This window comes from Asterias amurensis, chromosome 13, assembly GCF_032118995.1.
Source record: "Asterias amurensis chromosome 13, ASM3211899v1".
NCBI classification, from domain to species: Eukaryota; Metazoa; Echinodermata; class Asteroidea; order Forcipulatida; family Asteriidae; genus Asterias; species Asterias amurensis.
In genome coordinates this window covers 15,968,093-15,993,519 of record NC_092660.1, presented here as the reverse complement: position 1 = coordinate 15,993,519, position 25,427 = coordinate 15,968,093, and the positions used below count along the sequence as shown (strand labels likewise).

Below are 25,427 nucleotides of genomic sequence, written 5' to 3'. Positions count from 1 at the left end.
TAAAGAGCTACTATATGATCAGACTTGCCGTTTCATGCCCGTACTTATTCCAAGGGTCACATTTGGTGGAGAATCCGGGTACGGGCATATCGACGACGGCATCAAGCATCACTTGATCGTCAGAGTACATTATACCCGTCAATCTTGTGACCGGTACAGATTACCCCATCAAGACGTTGAAGGCATCCCCAGCCAGGACAGCCGGGTTCCAGCGGGCAGAGCGGCCTTCCCCCCTGAACCCTGCCCCGCGGATCGGAGAGACCCTCAACACTCCAGACGTGAAGAATTTTGGACCGCCGTATCCTTACCATCGGACTTGGATCACCCGTGATTGAGCAACCTTATCCAGCCTCTTCAACGCCCCTGAGTGCCGGATGTTTTTTCTTCACGATCGGAACTGTTGAACATTTTCGCCAACATCAAGAACAAGTTTATCGCGGTGTTCTTGAACATTTTGCCAATAATAAAAATTTGCAGATTTCACGAACTCTCGCAAAGAATTCGATCGCCTCCATTTTGGACAAACTCATAGTTGTTTAAACTCATACGATCGGGAAAGCACCATCATCAGGACAATAAACACAATAGCATTGTCACACGGACTAAAGACCTCCTTTGTACTCTTCCACTGTGCCGATTAAGAGTGCGTTCGGTTGTTACCACCAGACAAGCAGCTGATGAACAATTCCCATTATGAACATTGACATTATTGGAATTTGATTGAATCAAGTCTCAATTGTATTTTGGATTCGGATTTGGTATTGTTGGTATTGTTAGGAGTCATTAATCTTGTCTGGCATTTAGACAGGTGTCCACTTAATGGGAGTAGGTACTTAAAGTTCTCATTCAGCTGAAAAGAACTTTAATCCATACATTGTTGTTTGCCTTTGGCGATGCTAAACTCCTGGGGTGTAAAAGAACACCTGTAAATTCTTTTGTATTGTATTTGAGACATTTTGATTGTCCAGCTGTGTGAAAGTTTCTCTTTATTACCTCAATTGGGTAGAGATAATTGAAGTCATTTCCTTCAGAATTGTCGCACGAAAATTCCATTGTTTCTGGTACTTCAATTGTGTACAGAATTTTTTCTTCTTCTGAATATTGATGTGTTCCAATTTGCATTCAAAGATTATATTTTGCTATTGCTGATTTGTTTTTGCATTGGTTACATTGATTGCATTTCATGATTGCTTCAGTTGGATTGATATTATCATTTTTTCTGACAGCCATTTTACATTTTGTGAAGGTATTGCATTGATGACCATTTTTGATACTTTTGAATTGTGTTCTTTTGCATACTTTGTCACTCTGTATTTTATCTTTGGACTGTGTTCTTGGAAGCATGTCTGACGAGGAAGAATTCCCATCGTCCACAGCAGCATTTGGTCACAGATCATCTCGTCGAACTCTTCCGAACAGACCTCAACATACCTCTCCCTTCCAAGAAGAACTAGGCGACATCCAGCAAACAACCGATCGCATGCTTTCGCAACTGGGAAACATCGAGCGAAGACTATCCCGAGGCTCACTGCATCAATCAGTTCCAGGTACTCATGCACAACGGTCAACTCCAATGATGTCTACCACATTGCCAAGGCAAGGGTCTTCTTCAAATGACTATCCTTTGAGGTCTAGCCAAGCGCCGAGGCAAGGTTCTTCTTCAACCGACTATCCAGTTCTCACACCTCAGAATCACCACCTACCTGACCGCAACTCCACTACGCTTTCATCTCATCACCGTTTACTTCCATCACATCAAGTGAAAAGTGTACCTATGTTTACAGGGCGTGACCAAGGTGCAACAATCGCCATTGAAGATTGGGTCCGAGACGTGAATTATCTCATCGAAACTACTTCGATGCCTGAAGAAATCCAGTTTTCTACCATCGTGAGATATCTTGGTGGCGCTGCAAGAAAACTTGTACTCAATCTCCATCCAACACATCAGACCCCAAGCCACGCCTTTGCAGAACTCAAAGCACAGTTCGGAGATGTATTCCTGACTGGTGATCCATTAGCCAGCTTCTATGAGCGTGTGAAACATCCCACCGAACTACCGAGCATCTACGCCGTCGAACTAGAGGCAACGCTGAGAACCATAGAGGAAAAGTCAACCCTAAGTCGCCCTTTTCCTAATAGAAACAGTATGCTGACGCAACAATTTATGAGAGGCGTCAAAGACGAGAAAGTTACACAGAGACTCGCACCGATGAAGCCCAGAGATATGACGTTTCGGGAACTTCAAATTGAACTTCGTCAACTGGAACGAGAGTCTAGGATTGCAGCAGCTGCAAAGACAGGAACCAAGCTTCAAGCTCAACAATTGCAGCAGATTCGTCCTCCATATCAGCAATCCTCACCGAAAGTGCCAGATGTCAAGAGCCCCAAACCAACTACCGATCATGATGTGTTACAAGAACTTCTCGCCACTGTCCATCAACTAGCTCTGAGGGTAGATCATATCTCTCATCAAACTCCACGTGGACCTCAGCAACCAAGAACAGACCAACATGCCTCTGGTCAACGAGTGTTCTACTGCCACAGATGCGGCAATGAAGGTCATATTGCCAAAGGATGCAGAAGTGCCCCTTTAAACTCCAACGGCCCACGGCCAATGGGCAAGCCGTCAGAGGCCGGGAATCAGCGAGCCCAGTAGTAAGTTCTCCTTCAAACACTGCACCACGTCTGTCTTCAATATGCCACGGTGGTAACATACCTCTCCATCACCAGCAATTGATTGGTCCAACAAACGAAGACGTCGTCAACGTTAATGGTGTGAACTACACTGCCCTAATAGACTCTGGCTCCCAGATCACGTCGATAACGGAAGACATCTTGAGGCAAAACCCTGAGCTCCAGAACATGGAAATTTCTCCTTCAGAAGTCTCCATCGAAAGTGCTAGTGGGCACAGCGTTCCTCACCGAGGTGTCATCCCTTTAACCATCACTATAATGGACGTCGTCTACAAGGATGTTCCTACATTTGTTGTACAAGCAGACAGTTACCGTAGAAACGTTCCAGTCCTCATTGGTACTAATGTCATCAGAGCAGTGAAGAGAGACCATCAAGTGACAAAGAGTAATAAGTTCCTGCCTCCGAAGAGCTCTGCATGGTATGCAGCCTTCAACAGTATTTCTGCTTCAGAACCTGGTAGCCACAGCGACGGTACCATCGGCTACGCTAGGTACATCGGCCGATACCCCCGAGTGATACCAGCAGGCCAAGAAGTAGACATCATTTGTCAGGCACCCCCTGGCAAAGGTCCGTACACTGCAGTAGTTGAAAACTTTCCTCGAAGCTCTTCATCTTTAAAAGTTAGCAACCTGGTCACAGATGTTGAATCTAACTGCCAAGTACCCGTGAGACTTTGCAACATCTCCGCCAAGCCCATAACCATCAAACGCAACTGCAAACTCGCACAGCTAGCATACATCCAGCGCATTGATGATCTACCACTCAATGAAGACTACGAAACGTTACAAGCTAGACAGGAAGACGAAGATGTTTCTCCTTCTTATCAGCTGAGCCAAGTCCATGAAAGTCCAGGAGATGTTAAACATACACCACTTGTTGACCTATCCAAAGCGAAGTTAGACAGCGAGTCACAAAAGCAGCAGCTAGAGAGTCTCCTTCAGAATTACTCTGACGTATTCTCATCCAGTCCCCTGGACTTTGGATGTACGTCGACGATGAAGCACTCCATCCCACTCATAGACAATCAACCCTTTCGACTTCCTCACCGCCGAATTCCTCCTTCACAATACCAAGCTGTCAAAGATCATCTCAAGGCCATGGAAGAAGCAGGTGTCATCCGCAGAAGTAACAGTCCATTCGCCTCACCGATAGTGATAGCCCATAAGAAGGATGGTTCACTGCGGATATGTATTGACTATCGTCGCCTGAACAGCAAAACTGTACGTGATGCATATCCTCTCCCTCGCATCGATGAAGCACTGGACGCTCTTGGAAATGCTCAACTCTTCACCACTCTAGATCTCACATCAGGCTACTGGCAGGTTCAAATGGAAGACGAAGACATACCTAAGACAGCGTTCACTACCCCCATGGGACTATTTGAATGTAATCGGATGCCCTTCGGCTTAGCAAATGCCCCAGCTACATTCCAACGTCTGATGATGACTTGTCTCGGAGAGCAAAACTACGTCACGTGTCTTCTCTACCTCGATGACATCATCATATTCTCTGCCAACTTCGAAGACCATCTCGACCGCCTCTCTAAAGTGTTCTCCTGTTTGAGGCAACACGGTCTGAAACTGAAGCCGTCCAAGTGTAACCTCCTCCAAGAAGAAGTTAGATACCTCGGACACATCGTTTCGAACAAAGGCATTAGTACTGATCCAGAGAAGACGCAACAAGTAGAGCACTGGCCAACCCCCACTAATCGCAAGGAACTACAACGCTTCCTCGGCTTCACTGGCTACTATAGAAGATTTATTAAAGGATACTCACACGTTGTCTCACCTCTCTACAAGCTCACTGCTGGTGACCCAAGACGAAAGAAGAAGAATACCAAAAACTCCTCTCCATCTGTAACCCCACCTTTCATCTGGACAGAAGAGTGTCAGAACGCGATGGACATGTTAAAGCAGTACTTGACATCTCCACCGATCCTCGCCTACGCCGACTATTCACTCCCGTTTATACTCCAGACCGATGCATCAGGAGTAGGGCTCGGAGCTGTCCTCAGCCAAGTCCAAAATGGAACAGAGAGAGTCATCGCTTACGCAAGCAGAGGACTCAACCCCGCCGAATCTCGCTACGCAGCACATAAGTTAGAATTCCTAGCCATGAAGTGGGCGATTACTGACAAGCTACGAGACTATCTTCTGGGCAACCAATGTACCGTGCTGACAGACAACAATCCTCTCCTTTATGTCACTACATCTGCCAAACTAGATGCGACAGGCCAAAGATGGATTGCGGCACTATCTCAGTTCAATTTCACTGTTAAATACAAGCCCGGAAAGAACAACGGAGCGGCTGATGCACTCTCTCGCAAATCGCAAGCTGATACTTCAAGAAGTCTCTTGTCATTCCAAAAGGATGCAATCACAATTCCTCCCCACATCGTGCAAGCTATCTGCAACAGTCACCCACCCGAAACAACTCCCTTCATCGAACCTCCAATTGCAAGATGCGATGTCATGACACAGAGTCACACGTCACTCCCATCAAATGAGTTGCCGAGACTACAAGAGAAAGACATCGTATCCGCTCAGAGAAGTGACACGGACATATCCAGAGTCATACACTATCTAGAGAAAGGAAGAAAACCAACCAGAGCAGAGAGGAGTTGTGAAAAGCTCGGATGCCTCATGTACCTAAGACAATGGGAAAAGCTTCACATGAAAAACGGCGTACTCTATCGTCTCAGAAAGACCCATGACGGATCAACAGCCGAACAGCTTGTTCTCCCTGAACAATTTCGACACACAGTAATGACATCACTCCACAATGATTTCGGTCACTTGGGCTACGAAAGAACGCTCGACATCGCAAGAACCCGCTTCTTTTGGTCCAAGATGGCAAGTGACATCAAAACTTGGTGTGAACAATGCAAGCGATGCTGCCTAAGAAAAACTCCGTCTACAAAAACGCGTGTACCTTTGGTCAGCATCACCACAACTGAGCCTATGGAATTACTCTGCATCGATTACCTCAAGCTGGAAAGAAGCAAAGGTGGCTATGAAAACATTTTGGTAATCACAGATCATTTCACCAAGTATGCCCAGGCGTTTCCATCTCGCGATCAGAAGGCAGGCACAGTTGCTAAGATACTCTGGGAAAAGATAATACAGCACTACGGATTTCCTGTACGACTACACGCTGATCAGGGTCGCAACTTTGAAAGCCACCTCATCCGAGAATTATGCAAGATCTGTGGCATCAAAAAGAGCCGAACTACCCCGTATCACCCTCAAGGAAATGGCGTCACAGAGCGTTTTAACCATACGCTCCTTAACATGCTTGGGACATTAGAAGAAAATCAGAAGAAAGACTGGAAGCAATACGTCGAAATAATGACACACGCATACAACTCCACACGTCACGACTCCACCGGTTATGCTCCGTTCTACCTGATGTTTGGTAGACACCCAAATCTACCAGTCGACTTGATGTTTGGACTCAATTCCACTCAGAGAGAGTCTACTTCAAACTATGCGGACTATGTAGAGCAGCTGAGAGAAAGACTACAGAAATCATACACAAGGGCCAGCGACTACGTCAAACAAGCGCAGTCGAAGCAGAAACGCCTGTATGACAGAGGTTCCTCCATCGCTCCTCTACGTCTAGGTGACAGAGTCCTCATCCAAAACAAGAACCTCATTGGCACATGCAAATTAGCCGATAGATGGGAATCACAGCCCTATATTGTGATTTCAAAGCACAAAGATCTACCTGTGTACAGCCTCCGCTCCCTCGGTGACGGTAGAGAAAGAACTGTGCACAGAAACATGCTGACTCCATGCATGTTTCTCCCACTAGAAGAGAACAACACAACAGCCGATGAACCACATCAGGAAACCCAGTTAGAGTCAGACGAACATCAGGAGAGTGAGAAAGTTCCAACTATCATGGATCATAGTGAAACTAGCGACGAAGAGATAGACATAGACTTCATCCCAGTAGAAACTGAATCTTCGTCAATGTCTCCTTCACTATCTCCGTCACTATCACCTCCTGTCCTCACACCAATCATAGATCTTGAGCCAAGCAATGTCGTTGAAGTTTCCCCTCCTGTCGCACCACCGCAACTTACCCCTGATTTACTGGAAACCCAAACTATTGATGTTACAGATGAGTCGAACGACACTGAAAGTACGGTATATCTTTCGCCACCGAGCCCTAGACCTATCAGAAACAGACAGCCGCCCACAAGGTTTACCTATGACTTCATAGGTCAAACCAAACAACTGCAAGCACGAGATACATCACGCCAAGAAAAGATATGCAATGGACGACGACTGTTCGACAAGTGGAAAGAGCCTACTATGGCTAAGACAAGAAGAAAAGCTTGTCTGCGTCTCCTTCTGCAAGAACACAGTTCCATCTAATAACCCCCCCCAATTGTATATACACTGTATTATTATTGATTGTAACTCAATGAAGATAACGAAGTATTATTTAAATAATACTGTTATAGAGAGAAAGAAACAAAAAATCTCTCTGAGTTATGTTCATTTCGTTATAATTGTTACTTTCAATGTGTCAAGATATTGAAGTTGTAATGTAATTAACTTCTGCATTAAGTTTTGTCTACCAAAATGACAGAGTCTTTTTTGAAGGAACCATTTAGAGATGTATTTAAATTACTGGTGTTCTGCTCCTTAGTTATAGAATACTTACCTTTTTGTTGTTCTAACTAAATGCTTGGAACACCAGAGTTTTGTTTAAAGGTTGGATGGTATGGAAGACATTTGCCACCATTTTGTTTTCATAAGTTGTAAAATTTCCATTGTGTAAATATGTAACATAGGTTATGTTAGTTGCATGCCGAGGACGACATTTTTCTCCAGGGGGAATAATGTCACGGGTGCGATGCGACCCCCCCCCCCCCCCCACGTTTATTTTTATGTTACGTAATCATTTGCTTTACTTGCATGGCTAGCGCCCTCTGCGGGCTGCTTTCCGGTTCAAGAGCATTCTGTTTTGGGCCGAAGACCTTAACTGACGTCTTTGCGTGTCTTCACCCAACAGGTAAAGATCTTGTTATATTTTGCATTTAAATGTTTTCCTAATTACTACTTAGATTAAATAGTATGTAATAAGCACTATCCTCAAGTCTCAATTTGTTTATAGAATGTTGTTGACTTTAGTGGATATCTGGTTGCTTTTGCAACATCACGCTAGCTATTTATTGATTTGCGGTGTTTAGATATATTTATTACCTCTAGAGCCTTTCCTAATAATCTTAGCAGTGTTACTGAATGTAACATTTTGGAGATCCTTTAGTTTATTTTATCATTGCTTCTGGGATTGGAAATAACCTGTTTATATTGCATTTCACCGTTAATTTGCCTTAAATCCAAGATTGTTTTATCGTTTCATTGTTTATTCTTTTAAAGTTTAGTTTATGTAATTATTATTGTATATTTTGTATGAGCATTCTGTTTTGGGCCGAAGACCTTAACTGACGTCTTTGCGTGTCTTCACCCAACAGATTCACCGTTTACAGATCTCAATAAAACTAAAGAGCTACTATATGATCAGACTTGCCGTTTCATGCCCGTACTTATTCCAAGGGTCACATTTGTAATTGTCAAAGACTAGACTTTACAGTTTGTGTATCACAACATATGCATAAAATAACTAACCTGTGAACATTTGAGCTCAATCCGTCATCAAAAGTGCGAGATAATAATAAAAGAAGAAAACACCCTTGTCACACGAAGTTGTGTACGTTTAGATGGTCGATATCGAGACCTCAAGTTCTAAACCTGAGGTCTCGAAATCAAATTTGTGGAAAATTACTTTTTTTTTCTCGAAAACTATGGCACTTCAGAGGGCGCCGTTTCTCACAATGTTTTATACCATCAACCTCTCCCCATTACTCGTCACCAAGAAAGGTTTTATGCTGATAATTATTTTGAGTAATTACCAATAGTGTCCACTGCCTTTAAACACAATATGAGTCATTTAAACGACAAAATATGACCACACAAAGCTCACATTAGGCGCATTGTAAATACTATATGGTGCTCTCCAAGGAACTTTGAGTACAAATTATATTTAAAGGATAATAAACACAGGAAAACAAACAAAGAAAAAATAACCGTTCTCCACATGGATGTACAGAATATAGTTTGGTGTCTATGTCAGATGAACAACTTCATACGTTGAAACTTCTAGTATACCTGGAATTGGTCTTCCATGCCGTTTGTTCCAGTTTTCTTATCACGCTTTTTCAGTTTGATGAGATCTTGTGGGAATCGATCCACTGAGATGGCGGTGTTCTCGGACAGACTGGACTCCAACAAAGCCTCGTAGATGAACTTGAACTGACTCTGTACAAATGAGAATTTGAATAGTTCAAATAATACCGTATTCTTTTAAGTCACTTTCAAGATTAAAAAAGCTCTTTACTCTGACTCCTAAGGATCACAAAACCAGGTCACGAAACCACCAAGACAACTCACGCCACGGGCGACTTGCCTTGTGCGTGCAGCGATTGTATTACAAGTCGAACACAATTTGTATAACGAACTGAATAGGATAAGGATAAGAATTAATTGCAACTCAATGGGAGTGTCAATCCTTCCACCCCCCCCCCCCCCAAAAAAAAAAAAAAAAAAAAAAAAGAATTGCGGCAATTGGTGTACTATAAGTCGAAACAATGTATAACAAACTGCGTATGATTACGATAATTACATCTCAAGGGGAGTGTCAATAATTCTCCCAGTAGGACAGGGGTTGATCACTTATTGTGCTAATTAACATGAATAAAGAAATAATCAACATATTAAATTTGTTTCCTCATCGGCAACTTTGGCAAAAAGTTCTGGTTAAACACGAAAGAGGCACTGACCGCGTGAAAGAGCAGTTAATTTTTAATATAACTTTTGTTGCATTTTTGCTAGTCAGTAGTAAGTTCAATTAGTTTATGTTAACAGTTGCGTTCGGCAATAGCTAGTACCGGTGTCGCATGCAATTATGTCCTCTATGCAATACTATCCGGAGGACAGTATTGCATATGCAATAATGTCCGCCGGACGGTTTGACATATGCAATCGTGTCTGCCCGGACGCTGCTGCATAATGCAGTTGTGTCCGCCCGGACACATGTGCATATGCAGTTGTGTCCGCCCCGTGCAAAACCGTCCTTGCAGTAAATTACAAGCTAAGCTAAGCTAAATTACAAGCTAAGTGCATGTCATGATTGACATGGGAAATGTTCGGCCGTTGGTTATTGTATTCGTTGCAATCATAAAACACGTGAATATTCATGTTGCATACGTAGGTTCAGTGCACGCACGCTTGCTTACGCGCGCACAGTCATGTACATGTCCACCGGACGGTTTTTGCATAGCCCCAGACACGATTGCATATGCAAAAGTGTCCGGAACGGACAGTATTGCATGGCGGACACAATTGCATCTGACACCGGTAATACCCTCCCGGTGCCGAACGGCATCTTGCTCAAGGACACAAGTGTCATGACCGGGGTTTTCGTTGGATTTTGAACACATGATTAATCTAAACAAAGCATATATGTCAAAGCATTATTAAAAGTTGTGCCCATACCACAGTTTGAACCATCAAGTAGCGCTTGTCCCTCATGTTACGCACAAAACTGAGTACATCGACCTGTCCTTCTGCCTGAGCCTGTTCCATCATGGCATCCAATGCTATGTAGGTTCCAGTTCGGCCAACTCCAGCACTAGTTATTACATAAAAAAAACCCAGTTTGCAACAGTAGGTTCAAAAGTAACTAAACAGTCAGAAGAGGCAAATAGTTTTCACTCACTTTGTTGAAACGGCAGCAGGGACAAAACAACAGACCTTTATCATGGTAGGCCATCTTGGTATCCTCAAATTCAACTCAATGTATCCAAACCGAGGCTGGGATGAAAAAAGTAGTCTGGTTTCTTTTCGCAAAATGAATATTGAAATACATTACGTTATTGGATACAGATAACATGACAAAGATGGTGGCATAATGCTAAAGGTCTTTAGATGTGAGTATACCTGCAGTGCACGATAGTAGGACCATGTTGGGTTGTTTCTGAGGCGTGTACTCGTCCAATAAACTGTAGAAGGGATGAAGACTCGGGTGGCTTCATATCAGGCCATGTGATGTAATGATACTGCAGAACCTCACGGTATTCCCCCTCAGGCTCGCTGCTCTGTATACAGTGGAAATAAGGTACCATTTATTATAATGACTACATTAGCTTCAAACATAAAAGACACAGAAACACGATACAAGGAGCCTGTAGTTTTCGAAACAAGTTTGGAAAACGACGAACATTGTATAATGAGAACAATCAAACTCATTTACTAAAGAAGTTCAAGTGCGAGACGGTACAATTACACCGATTGTGAGTTTCGATAAGCAATCAATTGGTTCTCAAATAACTGTAAGCATACAACTTTGAAACGATGGAAAACTGTTGATAGTATGAAACATTGTGAGAAACGGCTCGCTCTCAAGAAACGTAGTTCTCGAGAAAGAAGTAATACTCCACTAAAATGTTATTTAAATTTGATATCGGACCTCATAATTATATTTTCTGGTCCCGTAATCAAGCATCTGAAAAACCGAACTTCGTGGTGACAAGGGTTTTTTCTTGCACTATTATCTCGCAACTTTTACCAATTGAGTTCAAATTTTCACAGGTTTTTTATTTTGTGCATATTTGATATACATCAAGTGAGAAGACTGGTCTTTGACAGTTACCAAAGGTGTTCAGTGTCTTTATAAAACAATACTTTACTTTTGATAAGTGGAAAGTCCTCAAGATGAAGGTCGGACTTTTCTTTTCTTCAACATTTCTGACAAAAACTTCACCATAATCATTGAACAATTTCGTGTTGACAAGAATTTTTTTCTTCCACTATTATCTCGCAACTTTGACAACCAATTGAGTTCAAATTTTCACAGGTTTTTTATTTTGTGCATATTTGATATACATCAAGTGAGAAGACTGGTCTTTGACAGTTACCAAAGGTGTTCAGTGTCTTTAGAAAACAATACTTTACCTTTGACAAGTGGAAAGTCCTCAAGATGAAGGTCGGACTTTTCTTTTCTTCAACATTTCTGACAAAAACTTCACCATAATCATTGAACAATTTTTCGTCTGGCCAGTATTTCTCACATTTATCCTGCATTATAGAAAAACGTATTAACATTCACTTATTTAATGTATCGATCCCTTGTACTGACTCCAGACACTGTTGTTGTCTGTCTAAATGGCCTGCCTTTAACCACCCCGCCTAAAAATACTCACTTCTCAGTAGAGCACATGTGCTTCTTATAACTCACAACAATTGTGACATGTACAAGCTCATCAACAAAAGTCCGTGAAATGATTTGACTATGGTTTTTAGTAACGTTGTTCTAGAAACATAACTGCGATAGTTTGTATTTAAGGGACTTATTCATTTATTTTTTTTTCCAATCGATGTCATGCAACATGTGTAATTGGTTTTCACTATTTTCTCGTGACCCAGATGGCCGATCGATCCCAAAACTTCTACAGGTTTGTCAGTTTATGTTTAATGGTGGATTACATATTCAATTCAAACTAGTTACTAGGTTATGACGTATGACAAATGTTGTAACCTTTCCATTCTCTACGAGGTTTGTGAGCATGATGATCTTTCCGACACGTTCCTGCCATACCATGCGCCACATGTCGTTCACGGTCGTCTGATTGGGACCTGAATAAACAAAATAAGGTTTTTGTTTCCTCATAAAACTCATCAACACTTATGTAAGAAGTTGCTTCCAGGGCTTGGAAAAGTTGAATAACAAATTTGACCAGCGTATCACCGTAAACCATGCCCATTTTAACATTAAAACCACTTTGTGCTCAGCTTTACTTCAAGATATATAATACGGTTTTAACTTACGACTGATGTAGAAGTTTCAAACCCTACCGTTTCAGTTCATTGTAATGCTACTTTGACGGATCTTGGCGATTCATGCTCTCACAAAATAGCACTTAGGAGTATTTTACCCCCGAACTGACAACTCGTAGTTTGTAAATCTAAATTTGACTCACCTTGGCATGCAATATACTTGGCATCGTACTTGTATCCCTGTCAAGAGTTCAAAGTAAACATCAATTGAGTTTTCAATAATAAATTTACATAGTCATTTATTTATTGCTAAAACGTAAAATAATAACTTAACACATACGTCAATGTAACATGCATTGATGTAGTCCGAATGTGGATGTCCTTCAAGTGGCTCGAGCACAACACGTGAGTGGTCATCTGAAGAAGGAATAATATATATATAAAAAACAGTGACGTTGAAATGACTTGAGGAAAAGCCAAACAAAACAGTGGTCGATGTTTTTAAAGTCACCTGGTAATATATTTTGTTTTCTTTCAAACATAAGAGTATATGCTTACGAACAATAAAACAATTTTTTTTAGTAATTGTTGGTCACGATTTATATGTTTAACAAATACATAAAGTTGTTTGGGGGCTGACTCCGCCTACCCCTTTTGTGACGTCAATCGAGGCAGACTTTGCCTGCAATGCGTATAGTAAACACACGTGCAAAGTACATGTACGTCCAAGTCGTGAGTTGGTACATTTCAAAAAGTGTTTTTCTGCATTCAGCAGCAATACACCTGGTCGGCATTGCCGGAAATTAACAAAAAACATGTTTTTGAAACGTACAAACTCACGACTTGGTCCGTACATGTACTTTGCAGTTGTGTTTACTCTACGCATTACAGGCAAAGTCTGCCTCGATTGATGTCACGAACAGCGCCCTCTCGGGTCGGGGTCTACTCTTAAATTTGTAAATAACACAAGAACTGATTGTTGTAAACCTTAGTTTACTGTTTATTCACATTCCACTCATCGAAACACATATATTAGTAACAAAAGCTTTATTTTGAAAAAATACCACTTCCAGATGACTTTAATAATTTTGCTATACATGTCAATGAGACATTTTACAAAATTACCTACCGTTAGTCATTATTGCACATAAGAAGTGAATAACTAATTAATTGTAAACTTTGACATCAAATTTTGCAATCTGTGCAGTAAGTTGAAGCAGAGTGTCACTGACACTGGTGTCACTGACACTGGCCTTCCAAAGCTACCACAATATTAGTCAATATTTGTTTTGATTAGGTCACCAGCAAACTCAAATTTAAATGTTAAATTTGTAAAGAAAAGTATGATCAATGTGACGTGATGTTGTTTGTTTATTATTCAATACATGCTTTATATTTTATTTTTATTTGAATAAGGATCTATCAAACATACTATTTAAATATAGTAACTAATATGTCTCAGTGGAAAGTGATTGGGCCAATTTTTAATAGGTTGGGTTGAACAAAGACCTAGAGCTTGTTTTTAACCAAAGACCTCTGGATTAAAACTTTTACTTACATGCAGAGATATTTTTGTATCTGTTCTTCTTCTTGTTCGCATCATCCAATGCGACCGTCTGGGGATGGTTGGGTGCAGGTGGGAGCGTCTTATAGAAACGAATAGTAACAGAACAAATTGTAATATTTTGAGGGAATTAATACGCGTTTTTGTTCAAACTCATTCTTTCGGAGCGAAATTTAAAGCATTATATGGTAGACAAAAGTGGGTTCTTACAGTCATTTAGGAAGTTTTTAAGAGTCAAACGGTCTTACAGTCGCTAGTTGTTTTGATCGAATTTCAATTTCAATGTTCCTATATTCAATCAAACAAATACATCTATATTTTTGAAGTGTGACGTCGTTTGGTGATTTTGGATGATAAACAATTTTGCAGTCTTGGGGCACTAAATTAAATACGATGGTTTTCAACATAATGTTTATAGAGACTTGCGTAACTTCCCCTACCTTCTTAGTGAATCTATCTAGTAGAAAATCTTTGCATAACAGAACTGAATTTCAACTTAGCGACCCCTTTTAATGTTAGACACCGGTTAAATGTACCTCAAAATCTTGCTGAAATGCATTGATCTTTCCAGACTTTCTCGCTTTGATGAACCGTGCTAGATCAGTCATGGTCACTGCTCCCGTAGTTGATGAGCCAGATGCACCCTTAACAGCACTCTTTGACTTGGGTCTGGACCTAATATTCGGCTTCTGTTTGATAGCCGGCTTGGTTGGTGTTGACGGACCGGCACCAGACTGATCCTTAGTGGGTGATTTCGGTGCAGATGGGCCGGGAATACTGGCCGACTGTCCGGAGGAATGGTCGGTAGATGAACGGGAGACTTTGTCAGCGGATGCATCACAGCCACGGTTTAAAAGCTCAATGTCTGAAGAAGTAAAGTTACTCTTGGAGTTATTTTTATTTTATTTTTTTACTTAAGAGTTACAAATAACATAACATTTTTTTTCTTCAGATTAAGTGGTTTGTATACGTGCCTATAAGTCAACAAAAACAAATTACGAACAATATTTGTTCGATCATTCTCATACTTTTCCGAGTTTTATCTCTATACTCATAAAGCCTTTCGGTGGGAGTAATTATCTTTAAAGATAACTGTGGCAAAATTGTGTAGGCATATATGCCACCGAAACTTTGCCTCGACAAAAATGAACAATATATATTTGTGTATATTTGTGTTTACGTCATACCTTCATAGTCTGGTGGGTTGAGAGAAGCTGCATTCACACCATTATGTCCATCCACTGCCTTTCCTTCTTTCCACTTGCGTCTTCGAATGAAAACAAGTATACAACGAGTTAATTGAGCACATAGTTTAAATAATACATTTGGTGGGACATCTAGGAGCTTTTATGTAATAGCAATGTGGAGAGTAGGTGGCCTACTCGTACACATAAAGAGGCCTGAATCTAAATTTGTAAAATACAAAGCTTAGTTGACGAAATCAAATTAATTAAAGGATTTAATGACTTACTTGAGACTCTCAAGAATGTTTATGCCAAACAAGTTGTTGTTTGATAACTTACATATTTTTGTTATTAAATTATTTGCTACTATTTTATTTTATCTTCGAGAAAGACTCTGCTAGTATAGGGTCCAAAAGTCAGACCAATAATTTAACTATTTGTTTTGCTTAGGTCCTATTGGTTGGGTAAGCAGTTTACAAATGCTTAATCCATCTTCTCAAAGGAAATTTTAATTACACGGAGTCTGCGCAAACTTCACTTTATTATAAACATATTTATGAGGACCTCACATACAAAGTAGCGAAGCTCCTTTAACAGCGGTCATACTTATTCATCGGAATTTACATTAAGAGGCTGTTGCCTTCCCCCTTTGTGTAACTGTTATGGAATGCCACCTGTGAATAGTCACTTTGGACTATTACACGTATATCCAAAGAACTTAATATAATGGAATTTTGCATTTAGTTAACTTCTTTTGTGCATGCCCGGAATAGGCCTACACCATAATCATTTGTTGTACATTCCAACAGAGACACGTCTTAATCTGATATTGTTACTATAGTTGTTCTACAAAGGGTTAGCATTTAGTAAAATGTCGTACAAAGGCTGGATGGGAACTGAATTGAAAGTTATACAACTCCTAAAGACAACAACATTCTCGCTAGAGGACGTCACATTCATTTTGTCGTGAAACTAATTAGCATTCATTTTGGTTTTGCCCTTACTTATAGGCAGCTTTACATGTTATCCGACTGTAGTAATACAGACCATCAACACAAAGGAGGCCAGTTTTCACCAACGACACAGTAGGGTAAGAATAATTATTCGTAACAATCTTTTTCGTACACACTTTGACTTTTGCTTGAAGACAACCACAACAAAACTTACAAGAAAACAGCGGCGAGCAAAACCATGGTGACTAACACCAGAAGAATGAGTATAACGGCAACAACCGATCCAGCAGCGTTAGGCTCCAAGTAATCTCCATCCACTACGATAGATAATAATAAGAGCATGATATTTCAATACGAAGAATAGCAGATGACATACTTATTGCACCTTCGTTCGGATTATACTGTATATTTGTTATAGAGGACATCTTTCTTTTTACTCCATGTTGTGCTTGACTTGGAGCAAGATGCATGGTGCCCCGCGCCCCTATGTTGTGTCTTTAGTGTGTCCGTGGAATTTCATACACAAACTTTAGATGACTTTTAGGGGTTGGCCCTAAAAGTGTTACCTTAATGTGTAATACAGTATGGAAACATGTGGGGTACCTCTTGCCCCTATAATGGCAAACCAACATGTTTTTTTCCCGGGTGCTAACAGTTTCTGATTTATATACGTTTATTACGGATTCAACACTTTACTTGTTGAATCCACTTTCGGAGTGAACGATATCTTAAGAATTGCCATCACGGAATGTGATTTGTTTAGCCAGGTAGAGTCACCAGTAGTTACATAATCTTGATTTCTTAAAACGTGATGATTGTGTAACACACGATCTTATTTAGGAGCAACTGTCTTGACCAGAGATCAATCTTACACTGTTTTAAACTAAATTAAAATCAAACCCACCTTCAACTGTCAATGGTTCGTCATTCCAAACCACGCTCGCTTTCTGTGGCAGAATAAATAAAATAAATAAACAGTTGATTTAACAGAATAAATAAACAGTTAACAGTAAAAATAAAATAAAAAAAGGTCAGTACACATTGTCAATTGGTTTGGGTTGAAAACAAAGTATGCAAGTTAAAATACATGCAATAACAATACTTAACAGGTATTATTATTATTATTTTTTTTTTAAAGCTAGACACAATGCTATATCTTGTTTTTTCGATAGTTTAGTAACTTGCTTTGGCATACCGTTTCATTTATTCTGCTGACAGCACCGACGTAGATCTCGTACACAGCGCCCTCTTGCAGCGGAGGGTTCCAGTACCCGCCGTAGGTTTTGTTGTCACCAACGACAAACTTTTCTGGGAGTCTTCCAGGTAATTCAGCAGCAACATAAGCAGATGGATTGTTGTCGTGGTGCAGAAATTCAGGCGCAGATCGTTTGGATATTTTGCCAGTCAAGGTCGAATCACCAGCAATGCTCTTCACACCAATCTGGTAAGAACTTAAAAAAAAAAAAAAAAAAAAACATGAGCATGAAGAATAGTTTGAAACAATGATGACATACCCTGGGCCGGTTCGAGATCAGGCATATGAGTCCACGATTGTGCCTATCATGTTTAAGATGGTTCGTTTTGCCATTTTTAAACGATTTGTTTGTGCTGTTTACATCTTTAGGTAATACAACCTCGAATAATCTTGTTTCATCCACCATTGTCATTTTGACATACGAGTTTTGGAAACAAAGGATGTGTACACAGATTTGTTGTGCCCCCTCTTTACCAAATCACGGACGCGCACGTTGAGTGACACCCCTAAATGACGAATGCCGTGGTCCAGCTTAGGATATCGTAGCATATGAGCCAGCAAGTGTGTATAGAACAACATTCATAAATACCCCAGACAGTTTCTCTACTCCTATTGGTGGAGAGCGCGTCACGTGGGGGTGTTTAAACGGTTGATAATGACCAGTGTTTATAACCGGCTGGCTTCCGCGTGTTCAATCTTCAAATTTTCAACTGTCAAAGTGTCTGTAATTTTGTTGTTCAACGTTTTTTAACAAAAGGGCATTTATGAATGGGAATGAAAGAGTAGTGGCTCGTTCTTAAACGTCCGTTTAAACACGTCCGTTTAGACATTTCACACGGCAACGACCCTGTCGGCTTTAAACGGCCGTTTAAGAACTCGTCGCTAAACTTTTATTCCCTTATTTATAGTGGAATAATGTCAGTGTGTTCTGATCATTGGCCTCCTTTGAGTCACTGCATGGATAAGTACACATTCCCTGCAAAACATTTTAAAGCATCGGTAGAGTTCCCGGCATTTTTCGCAGATTTCAATGATGATGATACCTTTAAACTTACCCCTCTCATGACATAACCATTTATAAGCAATTTACCTGGTATATTTAGAGGCGTTGGTACTAGCTAGTCGGAGGGTCAGATGTGTGACACTTGACTCCGCCCCGATGAGAGCCGGCTTATCAGGTGGAGTAAGATCTAGGATCGAGAAATAGGCAGAAATACAAAACAATCGTGTTCAGCTCGAAGACTTTTGTATGGCCCCTCACAACCCAACCACCCCCCCCCCTTAAAAAAAACGAAAAAACAACAACAATAACAACAACAAACAAACCACAAACAACAACAAACAAACAAACCAACAATAACCAAAAACAACAACAGCAACAGAAACAACAACATCAACAGCAACAGCAACAACAACAACAGCAACAGCAACAGCAACAGCAACAGCAACAGCAACAGCAACAACAACAACAACAACAGCAACAGCAACATCAACATCAACATCAACAACAACACAACACCAACAACAGCAACAGCAACAGCAACAGCAGCAGCAGCAGCAACAGCAACAGCAACAGCAACAGCAACAGCAACAGCAACAGCAACAGCAACAGCAACAGCAACAGCAACAGCAACAGCAACAGCAACAGCAACAGCAACATCAACAGCAACAGCAACAGCAACAACACACAGACAAAACACTAAACAAACAGTGTAAAAATGTTATGCTCATAATATTCTAACGTGAAAACATTACATAACAATATCTACCATACTATTTACCTGTTGGTAATTCAGTGAAGACTTCCAGTTGTGTAATATTTCCAGTTATATTGGCATTGTTCACTGCCTGAACCCGAACCTCATACTGTGTGGAAGGCTCTAAATCGCCGATAACTGTAATTAAAGGCGCAGCCAATACTTTTGAACTCCAAAATTCTGAGTCACTGTAGAAGTTGAAGCTACGGTCGTATGGGCGGGCATATACACGGTGCTCAACCTGTGGTTTAATGAGTAGACTGTGTGAGTACAAACGAACGAAAGTGAAGATCGGGTCCTTTTTTATCATAAAACGATTTTGGGTTTTCAAAATGATTATTTGAAATAAAATATTAACTATCCACAAAATCTATTTGACATTCCATAATAAGTGTAAAACAGGGTGTTGACATTGAAATCTGGTTTCCATCAAACGTATGCAAAGGTAAGCAGCAACGATGTTAAATTAGGTACAAACCAGACTTGACTCAAGACCCAATCCCGTGCCAATCTCATAAAACTAATATTTTTTTTGATGTTCTGCATTCCCAACCTGTTCTCGGGACCCCAGTAGCTACATTTTTACGGCGGCATGTATGCTTTTAGAGGCCTCTCGCACGAGGACGGGACTTGAATCAAGTCTAGTACAAACCAGGATCTAAAACAGCAATATTAAGGGGGTTCCTCATAATGTCTTCTTAAGCGTGCATTTATAGGACTTAATTTCGAGATGAAGCACTGCGTCGAGACAAATATTCCGTTTAAACTATATACTTTGGTCGCCAACCTCCACTGCTGCTGTGATCATTTGTATTATTTGGACAGTGTCTGAAGGTTCTAAAAACAGTAAAACACCGTATACATACAATATAATGTACGATCTTCCCATTCGGATATTGTGGCTTTTCCCAACTGAGGGTGATGCTCGTCTGGGTTATCTCTGTAGCGATCAGAGATCGCGGTTGACTTGGCTCTGTGTGGAAAGGAAACGCATGTCAAGATGATAATTGTTTTACTTTGTTCCTCATTTCCAAATGTTTGTACACGTCGGCATTGTGTCATGATTGGATATAGCCGTATAAACAAGGAAGTTAACTGCACCAAACCGGTTGTGGATACGTTAATAAAGTCTGTGTTCCATACAATGTAGATGTTCCAAACCGTTTCTGTTCTTAAAGGATTTGGGTACTTTTTGTTACACAAAACACAATGTCCACAGATTTACATTATTAAACTTACACCGTTTGAAGATAATTATAGTAGAAAGCGTACCTTAAAATGTTAGTTGCTGAGGTGAGTAAAACAATGTTATGGAAGTACGTTTTTACATGCTAAAATAATTTTCGTCTCATGATCGGTGCACCGAGACGAAAATTATTTTTATGACATTGTTTTACTAATTTCTCAAAAACTACAGCACCTCAGTAAGTAATATTTTCAGGGAAGCTTTCTACTATAATTATCTTCAAACTGTGTTAGTTTAATGTAAATCTGTAGACAATGTGTTTTTTTCCTACAAAAAGTACATAGACCCTTAACACTGGGTGGTGAACTCACTGTGCGATACGTTCGTTGTTGGTGAACATAACCCGGATGAGTAGGGACCACATGATATAACGAAACACCATCGAGCCCGTAATTTCATACATTTCCATTTGAACAATATGCATGATACGTTTACGTCAGTATAGACCCGCTTTGTTTTTAGGCCCATTAACTGTATTGTGATGGGTTGTTTTGCTTGCACTTTTTTGACCGACAGTCTCATATTTATTAGGGCTTTCTGATGCTGTGTGGCCATGGTTGGTTCGGTAAACTTGTGTATTTATGGAACATGATAGAGCAATTAAATTGTTTTCAAAGACCTAACTACTTTTGCGCGATTTAATTTCGTAGGGTTTAAATAAAAAAATTATTCGAAAACAAAATTAATAGTAATAGTATTACCTCCAGGATCAGTAGTAACGGTTGCGATGTCACTCCATGGACCATGTCCAACACTTGTCTCAGCTCGGACCTGGAAGATAATTATCAAAACGTGAAAATTTAAATAAAATACAAGATGATATTTCTTGAATCTTGGACATGGCAGTATTCATTTGGTGATGAGGGCATGTTTTGATTGTGTCCATTCTTCTGGTCTATGGGCTTAAATTTCGTAATACATATTGAAGATAGGTCTTACAGGTCCATGTCTTGCTGTGGTTGTTAAATTGTTGACGGTTGTTTTGTGGAGGAATAATTTTTGTTTTCTTCTTCTTCTTCTTTTGTCTTCTATGTATTTTCGATTTTTTTTTTTTCAGTTTGAATGCAGTTGATATTAAACTTGGATAAGTTATAATTTAACAGGTGTCTTTGCAGAAGAGTAATATTAAGCTTAAGAGATGATTTAAATCTGCAAATTGACTTACATGAATACTATGATGTCGACTTGGGTTGATAATTTAACTCTCAAAGTCAACTTACTGACACTAAGATGTCAACTTGTCCAGACAATTTGTATCTCAAAGACGGTTTTTCATGAAAATGTTGCTTCTCAAAGTCGACTTATCGCCACGACAAACACGACAAGTTGATTGCTGAGGTTAATGTTTACTCGTGAAAATGCTACGAAACTTCTGGCACTCCGCAGAGGTAAAGATGCTATGTCAGTTTTTTGGCCCCAAACATTAAAAATAGATTGTTTTGAGTGAATGGTATTTCAAAGAGTATCACCCGCTCTATCGAAAAAAAGTGTAACTTTTACTTTTAATGGTCAGAAATTTAAATGACAAAAATTTAAAACGTTTCTTATAAAACACATAAGAATTCGTCACGTGATATATTGTCGGGATCCCGACAAAAACTAATTTTGAGCACTTTATTTCACTGCTACTAATAATAGGCGGACTTTTTCGACCCCCATCAAAATACCTATTGAATTTTAAATCAAATTTTGTGTGTCAAATCGGCCAAAAATCTGACATAGCAAAATCTGCACTTGCATTTACAAAAAAATATATATTCAACAGGATCCAAAAATAATATCGTGTTTTGTGTTTTTAATAATTTTACAATGTGTTACCTGGAATGAGTAGCTTATACTTCCTTCCAAATTCGAGATCTTCCTCGTCTGGTACTGACTAGCAAGCTGCTTAGTGATTCTCACTGTATCTCCCAATGCCTGGTTCCCCGTCTTCCAATATCGGATCTCGTAGCTAATGATGATGCCATGAGGAGGACTAGGAGCATTCCACGCTACGGTGATCCTGTCGCTCCTCGTAACTGGAAAAGTTACTTTGCTTGGGGGCGGAGGAACTGAAATAATATGTTAACAATACTTCCAGTACTTCTATACTAATATAAAACACACACTATAATAATACGTGAGAGAAATATCCAAGCAAACATGAAGTACACCAGGATGGTTCAACTATTAAGACAGAGCCACCATCGTTTTGTAACTAATTAGTGTTTGTGTGTTTCTTGTGGTCAGGTATGTTGGGGGAAATCATTTTGTTCACATTCAGCTGAAAGTCACTTGGAAGTGGTATTTTGTCAAAATAAAGCTTTTGTCACTATAAAATTAACAATTAACTAAGGTTTTACAAAATTAGTTTCCATGTTATTTACAAATTTGAAAATAAGCCCGACCCGAGACGAGAGGGCGCTGTTTGTGACGTCAATCGAGGTGCGATGACAACACAACATAGTGACGATTCGCGCAAGCTAAAAACATGCCCTCAAAATTGAAATACATGATTTTTTTCATGTTAGGCAAATGCTCCTTTAGGTTCATTACGTCTTTCAGGTACCTTTTTCGACTACCCAACTATAGCTGGACAAATTATTGGGATGGCGTTATGTTTTAGAAAAGAACTTTTCTCTTAATGTCAAAGTGTGTAGTGTATTCCGGATTCTCGAAGCACGACGACGACTCGAAGTATCTGCTGCACAGCGCTGGAAAAGACGTCGGACCGGACCACTTGACGAACAGACCCCCATCTTTAGTTGTTTTGCTGCATCCAGCAGCAATACACCGGGTCGACATTGCCGGAAAAATGCAAGAAAAAAACTTTTTCGAAACGTACAAACTCACGACTAAGACTTGAATGTACTTGCACGTACGTGTGTTCGATGTTCGATCGAGGCAAAGTCTGCCTCGATTGACGTCACAAAAGGGGTAGGCGGAGTCACCCCCACACAACTTTATTTATTTGTTTTCAACATATAATAAGTCGTTAAAACAATTACTCAAAACAATTATTTTGTTGTTCAGGAACATATACTCTAATGTTTGAAAACAAATATATATTTCCAGGTGGCTTGAATGTTTGGGAAGGGGCAGTCGGGTGAGATGTTATTTGTTGTTACATCTAGTCTTATAAGAGAAAACATAGTAATCTATGTATAAAAGTTGTATTATACATGTTGGTGACTGAAACTAGTAAAAACAATCATTGTCTTATGTAGTGCATTATAGGCCTGTAGACATTAAACGATATTACACTACTTACTTCCTTCTTTTGTTTGAGTCGTATATGAAGCAACTGGTCCTGAACCAAACTGATTCTCTGCAGATACTGACAGTGTGTACGACGTGAAGGGAACTAGACCAGTGAACTCTACCCCCGTACTAGAGGTTGTATCTTCCTTGAATACTCCTTCTTCACTGTCAATGAGTGTGTAATGATACTGGGTTATGATTCCGTTACGCTGGCCACACTCTGGTTGTTTCCACAATAATGCTATGGTTTGGTTGGTAACATCAGTAGACTCCACATCTCTTGGAGGACCGGAAGGTGCTATAATTGGGAACAATTTTTTACACAAATAAACAAACGATGGTCTGATTACTAAGTGTCGTGAATGTATACATACAGCAGTGCATCAACGATTTTATCCTTCAGTCAGAACGACATTTGAATTTACCAACAATACATTCAAGTAAACATTGAACATGTTCAATTCATTTGTTATAATTTATTTACACACTATACCATTACCAATTTCCTCCCTTGATCAATGAAGATGAAAATAAGAAAAACAAAATATTTATAATGCACAAACTCCAGGGTCACGTGCCCTATGCATACCTTTGCATCCCTTTTGCTATTTTGTTTTTACTAACAATTGCAATTCTTCAATAAAGGAAAGCGATTTGTTTTCTTGGTAAAGGCTCCATTAACCCACATCTTGCCTTTAATCAAGGCGTACAAACCAGTTTTAATATACCTACCAGTGTCGTTGGTGATGACTGTCACTGATACTTCTTCCCCTGCTCCTGCACTGTTAGAAGGCGTGACGTACACGCTGTATGTAGAGTGAGGGTATAATCCAGCTATGGTTGTTGTTGACTGGGAGCCATCAAGCCACTGCTGACGATTATGGGTAACTTTACTGTCACACCGGTCCCTTTAAAGAAAACAATTATTTTAAAGGATTTATTCCTAGTGCAACAACTAAAGGAAAATTGTTATAAAGGATTTCACGCCATCGGTTATTTTGTGCGAAGAAAACAAAAATCTGAGTAGCTGGCATTACTCTGAAATATCGTTCCTGCGCCTGTTTATAGTTGTTGCGTCTGCGATTTCCGAGAGAAAAGAACAGTGACGAGTTTAAGCTATTGGACACATGTTACTATTATTATATTAACTGACGCATTTTTGTACGTGAGGAACCGTTATTACATGATATATATAAAAAAAAATGTTCTTTCACTCAAGTTATACATCAAGATCCGAGATGAAACAAACAATGCATAGTTATACTTGGTAGTAATATACGACTCATTTTTAGCATTGCAAATTTGCTTGTTTTTAGTGATAATAAACTCGTACCTGTTGGCGAGTTGATATTCCACTGTGTATTTAGATACTGGACAGTTGTTAGCGTTGGGGTTCTGCCAAGTAACATGTATCTGGGTTGCGTCTGAGGTTGGGTTTGCCTGCAGCATGGTCACTCGTCCAGGAGCTAGTGTATAAAGACATGGGTGATGTTGTTATACGTTTCTTTAAGTTGTTTGTACAATATTGCATCATTTAGAGCAAAATGAAGCAGCAAATTAGCCCAGCCATTTCAATTCAATTCAATTCAATTCAATTTTATTTGTCCCACCATGTAGGAGACTCTATTTGAATACATGCAATACAGAAAGAAAAATAAATAACACACAATCATAAATAAACTACT

The 25,427-nt window shown here is 39.9% G+C and overlaps 1 protein-coding gene across 1 annotated transcript in view; it reads right to left on the bottom strand.

Annotated features, from left to right (window-relative positions):
* LOC139945878 (receptor-type tyrosine-protein phosphatase F-like) overlaps positions 1–25,427 on the bottom strand; it is a 56,370-nt gene that overhangs the window by 7,107 nt on the left and 23,836 nt on the right. Inside the window, exons 18-38 of the mRNA XM_071943378.1 lie at positions 25,076–25,208; positions 24,475–24,650; positions 23,753–24,040; positions 22,321–22,553; positions 21,204–21,273; positions 20,123–20,229; positions 19,281–19,497; positions 18,590–18,689; positions 17,440–17,695; positions 17,149–17,191; positions 16,459–16,561; positions 15,295–15,374; positions 14,644–14,972; positions 14,102–14,189; positions 12,884–12,960; positions 12,747–12,783; positions 12,305–12,402; positions 11,722–11,844; positions 10,708–10,865; positions 10,264–10,399; positions 8,878–9,027 (exon numbers count right to left, since the gene is read on the bottom strand). Of these exons, the coding sequence (XP_071799479.1) occupies positions 8,878–9,027; positions 10,264–10,399; positions 10,708–10,865; positions 11,722–11,844; positions 12,305–12,402; positions 12,747–12,783; positions 12,884–12,960; positions 14,102–14,189; positions 14,644–14,972; positions 15,295–15,374; positions 16,459–16,561; positions 17,149–17,191; positions 17,440–17,695; positions 18,590–18,689; positions 19,281–19,497; positions 20,123–20,229; positions 21,204–21,273; positions 22,321–22,553; positions 23,753–24,040; positions 24,475–24,650; positions 25,076–25,208 (3,002 nt within the window). The remainder of the gene's footprint in view (positions 1–8,877; positions 9,028–10,263; positions 10,400–10,707; positions 10,866–11,721; positions 11,845–12,304; positions 12,403–12,746; positions 12,784–12,883; positions 12,961–14,101; positions 14,190–14,643; positions 14,973–15,294; positions 15,375–16,458; positions 16,562–17,148; positions 17,192–17,439; positions 17,696–18,589; positions 18,690–19,280; positions 19,498–20,122; positions 20,230–21,203; positions 21,274–22,320; positions 22,554–23,752; positions 24,041–24,474; positions 24,651–25,075; positions 25,209–25,427) is intronic.